Here is a 12,613-nt window from a genome sequence, read left to right on the forward strand (position 1 = left end):
TCTGCGTATCTGCTCCGGAGGGCTGCGGATCGCCGGAGCTGGGACGTAGCCGTTCCGCAGTCTGTGAAAGTGCACACATTGACTTTAATGGAAACCATTAAAGTGCTTCAGGTCGACAGTGAGGGTAATGGCAGCTGGGCAGACCGGCAACACAACACCCTGGATCCGCAGGGAAGGGCCAGGGGCATCGCCACGGTGATCTTCCCCTCTGCCACAGGTGGCTCCACTCTCCACCACCAAGGCTATCTTTTTGGACTTGCCAAACATCATCAAGTAAGAGGCGGTCCAAACAAACTCCTCTGTGGCCTTGTTTTTCGGGGCTTCTGCCATTTATGGAGGAGGGGTTTTCCCAGCTCGGAAAATTGAGGGCTCTGGTTTCCCAGTACACGTCTTTTACCCGGCTTCACGGCAACACAGAGTCAGGGTTTCCTTCTGCCCCGCCACTGGAGCAAAGCCTGGCATCTATCTTGCTGCCGAAAGCCACCTTCTTCGGACACCGGAAGCCATTGCCTCCGTCCCCCCGAGACCAAGCATGTGCGCAGGTTACTGACTGCTTGCACCAATGTGCAGCCCAGGGCCTCACGGCACAGAATAAAATCACTTTGTTAGCCTCTGCTTTCTCTGCCATGACTACCACACTTGAGGCACTCCACCCAGAGCTAGCCATGGAGATTGGCAAGGCTATGACCGCCATCCTCACTCTGACGATGGGATCCACGGTGGCGTTAACTCGGATTAGGGCGTGGCAGACTGTGGCCCAGCGCAACACCTGGCTCCACATTTCACAGCTACCCGCGGAGGTGAGACGTGAGCTCTTGGATGGCCCCATAGCTCCTGATAGGCTATTTGGGCCCCACCTACAGACGGCCACGTCCCATATGAGCCAAGCAATCAAAGAGGCAGAGAGACTACAGAGGCTTGGTTCATGGAGAGCAGCACAGACATGCATGCGTCCGCTTACACAGCCAAGCGTAGCATGGAAAAGCCTGACACACATGTATTCATGGATGTCAAAGCTAATACCACATCTGGGAAGAGACCCTTTCAGTCATTCTGGTGGCACCAGAGCACACAAACGCGTCCTGGTTCCCTACTCAGATTCACCTACTGGCGAGGCGTGCTTGGCAACTGCCGTGGCGCGAGGACGCACTGTCACAGCTGAATGGGGCGATATCCCTCCGGTGATAGGCTAGCGGCTATAGACTTGGCCGCTAAACGGGATCGCTTGGAGAAATTAGGCTTGCCCATTGCCCTCTCTACTATGGCGTGTTAAGCAGGGCGGTGGTCTGCTTTCCAACGCTGGCATGTGGGAGAAGTTGCGGAGCTCACATCGTGCCCCCTGCCCCTTGTGCTAACTTATCTCCAAACGTTAGTGGATAATGATTTGGCTCCATCTGCAGCTATGGAGAGAGGTCGGTTTTTTGCGCACCCCCTGGTGAAACGTTTTTTGAAGGGGGTCAGATGGCAGAAGCCAGAAGTACATTCTCTCACACCCCAATGGGACCTAGCCTTGGTGCTTCCAGCTCTGGGGAAACCCCCTTTTGAGCTTTTGGCACAAGCTTCTCACAACGCTTCTTCTCGCTCTGACAACAGCCAAAAGTGTGAGTGATTTACGTGTGCTGTTGGTTTCACTGTCCTGCCTCTCTATTAGAGGGGAGCAAAGCCCCCTTACAGCCAAACCCGTCATTCATGCTGAAAGTTTTAACAAGGTCGAGGGTGTTTTCCCTCAAGGGTTTCTTTTCCTTCACCTCATGGCAACGATGCAAAGGAAGCTTTCCACAGGCTATGTCCGGTGCGCACGTTATCACAGTACGTGTTACGCACGGCAGACATCAGGCTAACACAGCAGCTGTTTGTGCACTACACGGAGCACTCCCGCCCTTTCAAAACAACGTCTGTCTCACTGGTTGTGCAAAGCTATCACTCAGGCTTACAGTATGGAGCCCCTACCCCCGGGCATCTGAGCGCATTCTATGAGAGCACTGTCAGCGTCTGCGGCCCTTTTTAAGGGCATGGCTGAAGCTGACATCTGCGCAGCGGCCTCCTGGGCATCTCCATGCCCATTCATCCGTTTTTATCTGTGTGATATGTCCAAATCTTCCATGACCCACTCGGTCCTATCTTTACTCAACGACAGATGATGCGCTGCCGCAGGTGTGTTTTACCTGCTGTCCCCATCCTTCCTGAAGTGGTAGCAGAGAGGAATGTGGGTACTCTATAATTATTAATCATGATAACAATAATCACCAACATTGCACTTCCACAATCATGAGCTAGGTCTCACAATCAAGTATTAGGCCAATTCATAATCATGACAGGTTTTTTCAATCAAAAATTAAAATAACATATTATTTAATACATTGACCTGTCAATGCAATGAAGGAGAAGAGTTGGTCTATGTCACACTTGTAGACCCTGTGTTGCAGGTGGCATTGCCTGCATCAGCAAAGCCTACACAAAATGGAACGATAATTAGGAATTGTAACTCCAGATTCTATGAGTACAGTGGTGTGAAAAAGTGTTTGCCCCCTTCCTCATTTCCTGTTCCTTTGCATGTTTGTCACACTTACGTGTTTCGGAACATCAAACCAATTTAAACAATAGTCAAGGACAACACAAGTAAACACAAAATGCAATTTGTAAATGAAGGTGTTTATTATTAAAAGGTGAAAAAAAATCCAAACCATCATGGCCCTGTGTGAAAAAGTGATTGCCCCCTAAACCTAATAACTGGTTGGGCCACCCTTAGCAGCAACAACTGCAACCAAGCGTTTGCGATAACGTGCAATGAGGCTTTTACAGCGTCCTGGAGGAATTTTGGCCCACTCATCTTTGCAGAATTGTCCTAATTCAGTTACATTAGAGGGTTTTCGAGCATGAACGGCCTTTTTAAGGTCATACCACAACATCTCAATAGGATTCAGGTCAGGACTTTGGCTAGGCCACTCCAAAGTCTTCATTTGTTTTTCTTCAGCCATTCGGTGGTGGACTTGCTGGTGTGTTTGGGATCATTGTCCTGCTGCAGAACCCAAGTTCGTTTCAGCTTGAGTACACGAACAGATGGTCGGACATTCTCCTTCAGGATCTCTTGGTAGACAGCAGAATTCATAGTTCCTTTTATCACGGCAAGTCTTCCAGGTCCTGAAGCAGCAAAACAGCCCCAGACCATCACACTACCACCACCATATTTTACTGTTGGTATAATGTTCTTTTTATTAATGCAGTGTTCCTTCTACGCCAGATATACTTGGACACACACCTTCCAAAGAGTTCCACTTTTGTCTCATCGGTCCACAGAATGTTGTCCCAAAAGTCTTGGGGATCATCAAGATGTGTTGTGGAGAAATTGAGACGAGCTTTGATGTTCTTTTTGCTCAGCAGTGGTTTTCTCCTTGGAACTCTGCCATGCAGGCCATTTTTGCCCAGTCTTTTCCTGATGGTGGAGGCATGAACCTTAACTGAGGCAAGTGAGGCCTGCAGTTCTTTGGACGTTGTTGTGGGGTCTTTTGTGACCTCTTGGATGAGTCCTCGCTGCGCTCTTGGGGTAATTTTGGGCGACCGGCCACTCCTAGGAAGGTTCACCACTGTTCCATGTCTTCGCCATTTGTGGATAATGGCTCTCACTGTGGTTTGCTGGATTCCCAAAGCTTTGGAAATGGCTTTATAACCCTTTCCAGACTGATAGATCTCAATTACTTTCTTTCTCAATTGTTCCTGAATTTCTTTGGGTCTCGGCATGATGTGTAGCTTTTAAGGATCTTCTGGTGGACCTTACTGTGTCAAGCAGCTCCTATTTAAGTGATGCCTTGATTGTGAACAGGTGTGGCAATAATCAGGCCTGGGTGTGGCTAGAGAAATTGAACTCAGGTGTGGACAACCACAGTTATAGTATGTTTTAACAAGGGGGACAATCACTTTTTTTTGGATTTTTTTTCACCTTTAATAATAAACACCTTCATTTACAAATTGCATTTTGTGTTTACTTGTGTTGTCCTTGACTATTGTTTAAATTGGTTTGATGTTCCGAAACACTTAAGTGTGACAAACAAGCAAAGGAACAGGAAATGAGGAAGGGGGCAAACACTTTTTCACACCACTGTATAGGCGTAGCCCTCTAAGATTCGCGCCACCTGCTCCAATAACATTGGCTGAAGGAAAATGCTGATGTTGGGAGATGAACATCGGGTCCACTCATGTTATATACTGTATCTGTGGACGTAGTTGAACCAAGTGCTGGACGCAAGGGTGGGAAATAGCGTCAGCTCTTACAGGGCTACACCTATACTCATAGAATCTGGAGTTACAATTCGTAACTATCCTTCCTATTCCAAACTAGGTCATTGACAAACTCTATGGCAGAATTGTGGCTTTTTTTTAATAATTATAATAATCTGCAGACTGTGTGCATTAAGTTAAAATCAAATAAGGTCAAAACACAGTAAATCAGTCAAAGGGATATGAGTGATGCTGTCCAACAGTGAGTTAACAAGCTTCTTCCTGTCTTGTGGCTGATTCCCCAGCTGTAAATGGGTCAAAGTAATTTAGGAATAAACAATATTCACAGTGAAAAATGTTGAATGAAACACACTATTATGTGCACATACACTAATGTAATACTTATCTTACCTGGACAGGAAATTGTACAACCTTTACCCTACTATTGGCACATGCATTATTTACTCGATGTCACCGCTGTTATGTTCCAATATCTGTCCAATTACAACAACTACGTGCGTGTTATTCAAGTCAAATATGTTCAATTGTTTGTGTGGGAGGAAACTGTTGAATCACAAAATGGCCCACTTTTCCCATACATGTGATTAGAGCTTTCCCCATGACCCAATTGGTAAATTGCTAAATAATGCCCTACAAACTAATATCTGGGTCACATACAATATACCATCTCTGTATTTTTATTTGTATAACAGTCATACTAAAGATTTGCATTAGCACTGAATGACTGTGACTGGTAAGATCCCAACTACCACTCAGTTGGAGGTGTGACCAAAGAAAATTTTAATTAAGCCTCACGTCTAAATGTGAAATTAAAGTCTCAATAAAGCAACTCTTAATTAGGTCACTGCATCACAGATTAACTGCATCATCAGCACAGTATGTTATCTGTCCATTTGTCCATCAGCGTCCATTTGCACGCTGGCGAAAAGCAACTCAATTAATGTGTTGTCATTACCCATATTAACTTACTTTTATTTAGTTATCGGTGGTCAAACACAAAGTGAGCCTAATGTAAAATCATTCAAGTTGCCAGTCTAATGAGGCTTATGACTGGTACTGACCTGTGGATGATTGATACCTGATATCACAGGAATATATAGGTCAATGAAGGCTGAGAAAAAAATGGACAGGGGTAGATTTTTTTTTGCAGTGCAACAGTTTGTGTGTATGTCATGCCTATTTGTATTATGCCGATTACTCACTACAAAGAGAGAATGCATATGTTCATGTTGCTAGCTGAATTTAAGAGGCAGTTGGCTGTTACTCAGAAATACAGTAGACAAGAAGCACTATGATGCTCACTTGTTCATATTTCGTTATTTTGGCCAGGTTTTCCCTTTTATCCTATGTTGTTACTCTGATTTGAACATGAAGATGCCATGTGTGCTAACAATGAAAAGGATACCCAAATAGAAATACATGACATGAATACACCTCTTCACTCATCTCTAGAATAAAGACACATAGAGACCAATAGACCATATTTGTGCCTGTCATACACAGTAATGTTCACACTAGTTGCCATGACACAAATACAATTTAATTAAATATTTTACTCTACATGCAGTGCACAACACGTGCTGTGGCACACGTGTAGACACAGAAGGTTGAATTTAGGTATAGACGCTTATGGTTGCTGGGTAGCGACAAGTGGCATTATTCCAGGTCAGGTTTGTTAGTTTTGTGTATCAATATATTGTCTGTGGCCTATTTCAAGGAAAATAGGCTACATACACTCATCTATAGAATAGACACATAGAGATCTTTACATTTGTGCCTGTCATACACACTAATGTTTACACTAGTTGCCATGTCACAATAAACACAATTAAATTAAACGTTTTACTCTATATGCAGTGCACAGGTATAGATGCTTATGGTTGCCACGTAGTGACAACTGGCATTATTCCAGGTCAGGTATGTTTGTTCTGTGTATCAATAGATTATCTGTGGCCTATTTTGAGGAAAATAGGCCATACACTCATCTATACAATAGACACATAGAGACCATTAGATCATATTTGTGCTTGTCATACACACTAATGTTTACACTAGTTGCCATGTCTCATTAAATACAATTCAATTAAATATTTACTCACGCACATGCTGTGGCACACGTGTAGACATAGAAGGTTAAATTTAGGTACAGATGCTTATGGTTGCTACACTGTTAGAATTTTTTACAGTTACTCACCACAAAATGCCCAGTAAAATACCATAATTTTCTTTTCTGGTTCATTACTGTAATAAACGTTGCATTATGGGTATTAACATTTAATTTGCAGTGATTTACTGTATGTCTGTATAGTTGAATAAGAAAAACTTCTAGCCATAGAAATAACATTGTAAGTTAATGGCATAGAAGCATAGAAATGAAACGGAAAATTAAAAGAGCTCTATAAAATGTAATACCTTTTAGTTGTTATTCTTTTAGCAGTGAAGGTAATTTAATAATGAACTTTGGCTTGTGACATGTTTTTCAGCAGGGTAAATAATTTATTGAGAATTGTAGAAAAAAACAAGACAGGGATTACGGATATAAATTCTTGACCGCCAGATTTGAACTCTGACCTCACAACTTCAAAGGAGCAGCCTACCGGTTCGGTCTGTGCGCACGAGAGTAACACACACTCCTCAAAGAGAGCTGCCGTAGTGTTAACGTAAGACCAATACTAGCTAATTCTTTGACCTTAAAATCTCTGCTCACAAGCCTTTGCAAGCGGCGACGTTAGGTTACCACCCTTGTCATGGCTTGGTAGACAAGAGCAAGCTGTTAATAACTAACTAACTAACTACATAACTAGTTTTGTTTCCCACCAGAAGGAAAACAACATAACATGCTATGGTGAAGATTAGCTAGTTAACTATTCTTATGACGTTGGGTAAAGCTAACACAACTCGTTTTTAGTGCGCTGTTCGGGACATCTTTTCCACTTGTCAGACCACTGTTTTTTTTCCACAAAAAATGTTACAGAGTCCATGGTAGAACTTTAGACATTACCACCATAGACAGTTAAAGAAAGATTACCACAAAGTTATCAAATACTTGTGGCAGGGCATCTTTAACGTTACATCTTTTTTTTAAAACACATCCACTCTAGGAGTTATGTTGGGTGACAGGGAAAGCGTCTTTGAGTAATGTTAATGTGGTGTGGGACGGATTAATAATCTGGGTAGTTTTTTTAAAGTGAAAAAGATGTGTGCTAAATTAAATAACGTTAGCTGGCAAATGTTAACCGCATTAAGCACTGGTTTTGGTGGAAAAATCTGTGTCTCCAGTATATGTGGGGAGCAGTTATTGTCTTGGCTTCAGGGTTTGGCCACTTAAAACCATCAAGATCTCCAGCAAAAATTAGCATCAGTGCCCAACGTTACAGTAGTATTATCGCTTTCTGTAATGTGATATTTCATTGAATTCCTCCTTTTTGGTTCATGACCTAATCTAAAGATTGTTTAACTCAAAGAATATGGTGTTAGGAGTTATAGGATAGGGGTGTATATTGTAGCTTCCATGGTTTATGGGGGAAAAGGAAAGTAAAATGTATTTATTTTGCTAGCTGCTTAACCTTAAATCCGATCGATCATTCAACAAGTGAGGATGGAACGGTTTTAAGTTTTGCACTTTGCATGCACTTAAAAATATTAACTTTCATAATTTCTTATGTAGAACAACAACCAGTGACCGGGAAAATGTGAGAGACAACTGATAGAGACAGGAGGAAGAAAAAAGCTGGACATGAAGGTCTGACCCAATGGGCCAGGGGAGCACATGCAACAAATTTCAAATTTGCAATCTATCTACAAACTGACCTATGCAAGTATGTACAGGTGTAAGTTATGCAACCTGTATTTTTAAGAATTAGGAATGTTCTGTAGACATGTGAAAAAAGACTTAGCACATGGCAAACTATTGGTTTGTGATGTGGAAATGAGCAACGTCCTGCTTCCTTTACAAATTTTGCTGCGCTTAAATCCCACATGCACAGGAACCACAAACAGTCACAGATTGAAAAACAAACTCAGTTCATTGGTAGCCTACTCTTGCTTGTTAGTTAAAGAATATTCCCGTGTGTCTTATAATTTCTCAGCTTTGTGCGCTCACTAGAAAATTGACATCAGAGATGGAAAGACAGTTTGCTGCGCCTACGATAACTGCAGCAAATATTTCAGAGTCAGAATGTCCTTTGCCACACGGACATTTCAAGAATACATAAACACTGCGCACTGACAACATCTGGAAAGGATCAGTACAGAGATAGACCTTTTTGTTAAAGAGTCAGCCCTGAATCACCAGACAAAGTTACTGTTTATTTACACAGAGTCAGGTGAATTAAGCATGTTTAAAAAATAGATCTTACTCTTTAACAGAAGAAATGTTGACCTTTTTTCATCAAATGTTGACCTCTGTAGGAATGCTTTCCACAATGTTGTCAATGATTGCTTAGACACAAGAATATAGGACCCAGGTTGAAAAAAAAATTGTTAACCTTTACGATTTACTGTATACTGTTGTAAATTTTGGAATTAATTTTATTTCTATTTTTTGTGTTCATAAAGATGTTTGAGAGGATTTATGGTTATAAAAATATGCCTCAAAGACATGGAAAAGTCGTAAAAATGTATTAATAAAATGTGTATGAATTCTGAAATTAGAAAATGAATTAAACAGGGAAAACATTTCTTTAACTGTGCTGGGGCCGACAGACAGGAAAAGAAAGTAGAAAGACCTTTGAATCACTGGAGGAGGAAAAACCTGTAAAACTACTACTACTTGAGTTATTTCTTGTACTGTCATGTTCTATGTTTTTGCATAAGTTGTAAGTCTGTTAACAGTAGATAAGATAAACTCATGACCATTTCTCTGCTCTTCATACAGTCCATCATACTGTAAAAAAACATGTACAGTTATGGTACTGTAATAAAGTGGTCACGTTGCCAGTGAGTTACCGTATTTATACAATAAAAAGTCCGTCACTATGGTGCACAGATCGACAAGTGGCATTATTCCAGGTTAGGTTTGTTTGTTCTGTGTGTCGGTAGATTTTCTGTGGTCTATCAAAGAAAACGTAGGCCTATATGCTATCCATGTATGAGTCTTACATGCACATCCAGATAACCTCCTAAACTGACAATTATCTTAATATTGGGCCTCTCCTGAAATATATTTTATTACACAATGGACGCTTAAAAAAACAGGGTTTTTGTTAGCTTTAACTTGTAAATCCTATAATTTAGGCAAATGGAAGTGGTAGGTTGAAACTTGAGGCAATATTGCCATCCATCAACTTATTTTTACTGTGAAAGAAGTGACATATGAGTAAAATATTGAGTATATATGATATAATAAATGAGTTTAGCCTTTGTGGACATTTGGGCACAGCTTTGCAATAAGATAAATTAAAATACCTCAGTACTTATGTTCCCTCAATATTTTTGACAGCCCTGCACCCAAATAGGGAAAAAAAAATCAATAAGGCTGTAGCATGTTGTATCATGATTTACGAAAGGAAAAAAAGTCTATGTTAAGCATGTTAAAGCAGTGCAAACGTTTGAATGGGGTGACGTCTTCATACGATGTGTGACGTGATCTATCTGCGCCGCGAAGCAGTGAGCGCGATGGCGGTGTCTCAACCAAAGCAAGAAAAAGAGAGCGATGATTGCTCTTTGCTGCCTTTAGTTCATGATATTATAAAAAGGTAAGAGTTCAGGCAGAGTCGTGTGGGTTTCATGTTTACTATCGGATTTGTGGAAACCGCTTTACGTGTCGTAAACCATCGTTTTGGTGAAGTTGCAAAGATTGTTGACCTATTTGCTAAAGCTAACGTTAGTTGTCACCGCTAGCCTAGCTAACTAGTAAAGGTAAATGTCAAAAATAACAACGTAGCAATGACATTTACCCTTATGTACCTTACTCTCTTAAAGCATGGACAAGGACAGCCAGGATGTCCACCAGGAACTGGCCAAGCTGAAGACAAAGATCCAGGAGGCTCGGGAGCAGATAGCCAACATGCCCGGAGTAGACTGCAGTCCGCTGGAGCAGCAGCAGCAGCTGGCTACGCTGCGGGAGCAGGTCCGCACCAAAAACCAGCTGCTGCAGAAATACAAAAGTCTGTGCATGTTTGACGTGCCAAAAGCATCATGACATTGAAGTCTGCATTACTGACTGGAGGAAGCTCACACATAGTCGAGGTGCATTAGGGACATTTGTTTTCATCCTTACCCACGTAACGGACCAGATGTGAGATTCAAGACTACGGGATGGACGTCTAAATTGACAAGGACTTTTGTTTCCTCAGTTGCATCGCAGTGATGTTTTTGAACCTCACATAATGTCCGGATTTTGTCCTACTATTTATATTGAAAGTAGCTTTTCAGTGTATCATGTTCTCATTGTGATATTTCAATATTCCTATTTTGTAATAAAATTAATTGAGATACTGGCTTAAAGCATTCATTTGAGCCTGTAGCTTCATTATTTATGCGTCTGTTTGACGCAATTAAGCAACTTTCTTTTACTTTGGTTACTATGTGTTTGTTGCTTTGGAGACGTAACTTCATCGTGTTTTGCTTGAAAAGAAAGAGAGGAGGAAGACAGACTATGAAAGTAAGAAGTTGTTTTTAATTTAACCCTCTCATCCAAAAGTTGACGTAGACATAATAAATACACATTCAGATTTGTTCATAATGCAACACACATTCAAGTTCCACCAAGTTTGAAAAACAAGATAAATGTAAACATCGCTTTTCTCGACAAAGCTAATGTAGAGGCAGATATTACAGCATTTTCCGAGCATCTACGGCATCATTCACTAGACTGGTGATGGGCCTACGAGCTGAGCCGCTTTCCCCATGTGTCTCATCACAGTTTAAATCATTGTGTCTCTGGCGCTGAAGTCTAGAGTATTTGGGCATATGTTGCCCTGCAGAACGGCTCAGCTTCAGCTCAGGAAAGTCTTACAAAAAGTCTCTTTAACAAAGACAAAGAAAATGTCAACATATGATGCAGCCTTTTTCTTTGGTCTGGCTGCCTCCTATGGCTTTCTCCTTAATGTACATCAAATCACTGTGCACGCTTGGTCTCCGTGCAAACGGCGCCACACTCCCGTATGCATTTCCATCTTTGCACTTCTTGTTTCTGAAGGACTTTCTGTGAAGAACCTCGCAGTACTGCACGGAAACTTTGCAGTGCAGATCGGGGCTCATTTCGTTTGGCAGCTTGGCCATGGTAAAGAGGGTCTGAAACATTTGGTCCACGTTAGTGTTCTTCTTTGCTGAGATTTCAAAGTAAGCGCAGTGCTCGTCTTCACCAACCAACTGCTCGATCTCATCCTCCTGCACCTCACGGTAAAAGACTCTGTCACATTTGTTGCCGCAGATGACCAGCGGGACCTCCACGTTCTCCTTGGTTTTGTTTCGCAGGCAGGACTTGGTCTCATAAATCTGACGTTTTAGGCGCTGCACCTCCTGGAAGGAGTCTCTGTTGTCCAGGCTGAATACCAAGATGAACACATCACCTGGAAAACCCAAGAGAAGACAGGTTCAATGCCAAATAGTAATACAATTTTAATAGAAGCCAATACACTCTGCAAACAGCAGCATGGGCTTTGGGGTTTAAAGCTCTACTCACCGGTAAGAATGGAAAGCCTCCTCATTGCAGGGAAGGGATGATTTCCAGATGTGTCTAAAATGTCCAGCTGGTAAATGTTTCCCCTGATGCTGTAGAATTTCCTATGAAAGTCCTCAATAGTGGGTGTGTACTGATCTTCAACTCTCTCGTTCAGAAACCTAGAGATGATGGCTGTCTTCCCAACTTTAGTGGAACCCAGAATCACCATCCTGTGGCAATTCTTGGCCGGTATGTCAAACTCATTCTCAGGTGGTGACATGTTCTTAATCATGCAGCAGTTGCACCCAAAGGTGGATGCAAAAGCAAGATATGGTTATAAAGTGTTTTTAGTTATGTGAGGGGTTTGACCTCGCTATCTCTCTGAAGCCGGAGGACAGCAGGCTGGGGATTTATGGGGAAAGTATGCCGCGCCTCCCAAATGCGTCATGCGACACGCTCCAGCTTGGAGAGCCGGAGCAAGACCCGCCATTACAGCCTTTTGGCTGTTTTGTGCGTCACCCCTTTTTTTTATCTTAAAATGACAATATGCAGTTTATTTTATGCCTACTGCGTGCATTCGCCTACATCTTACCGTGTAGTTTTAATGCATTAGAAAAAGAAATGCACATCTCACATTAATTTGCGTGCACCTAAACAGCATTTTCTCTGTTTGTTGTCCCGGTACAAGGCATCTTATAACCAGCAGTCAAATTACATGCGAGCATCGGCTTCATCTGTTTGCTCCATCGCCAGTAAATAGTAAACAGACCT

General features: G+C 42.0%; 2 protein-coding genes across 2 annotated transcripts; one reads left to right on the forward strand and one right to left on the reverse strand.

Moving 5' to 3' along the window:
• Positions 1–9,810: 9,810 nt before the first annotated feature.
• Positions 9,811–10,676, forward strand: LOC116669417 (mediator of RNA polymerase II transcription subunit 9). The gene is made up of 2 exons (XM_032499293.1): positions 9,811–9,932; positions 10,159–10,676. Exons 1-2 carry the CDS (start codon positions 9,811–9,813, stop codon positions 10,376–10,378), a joined length of 342 nt encoding a protein of 113 aa, XP_032355184.1. The 3' UTR covers positions 10,379–10,676.
• A 161-nt stretch (positions 10,677–10,837) lies between these two features.
• On the reverse strand, positions 10,838–12,261 carry LOC116669425 (dexamethasone-induced Ras-related protein 1). Its single transcript, XM_032499308.1, has 2 exons — positions 11,864–12,261; positions 10,838–11,750 (listed from the first exon to the last, which is right to left on the reverse strand). The coding sequence occupies exons 1-2, from the start codon at positions 12,132–12,134 to the stop codon at positions 11,227–11,229; spliced, it is 795 nt and encodes a 264-aa protein (XP_032355199.1). The 5' UTR covers positions 12,135–12,261; the 3' UTR covers positions 10,838–11,226.
• Between the last annotated feature and the right edge of the window lie 352 nt (positions 12,262–12,613).

The sequence above is a fragment of the Etheostoma spectabile genome, chromosome 19, assembly GCF_008692095.1.
Source record: "Etheostoma spectabile isolate EspeVRDwgs_2016 chromosome 19, UIUC_Espe_1.0, whole genome shotgun sequence".
In the NCBI taxonomy this organism is placed as follows: Eukaryota; Metazoa; Chordata; class Actinopteri; order Perciformes; family Percidae; genus Etheostoma; species Etheostoma spectabile.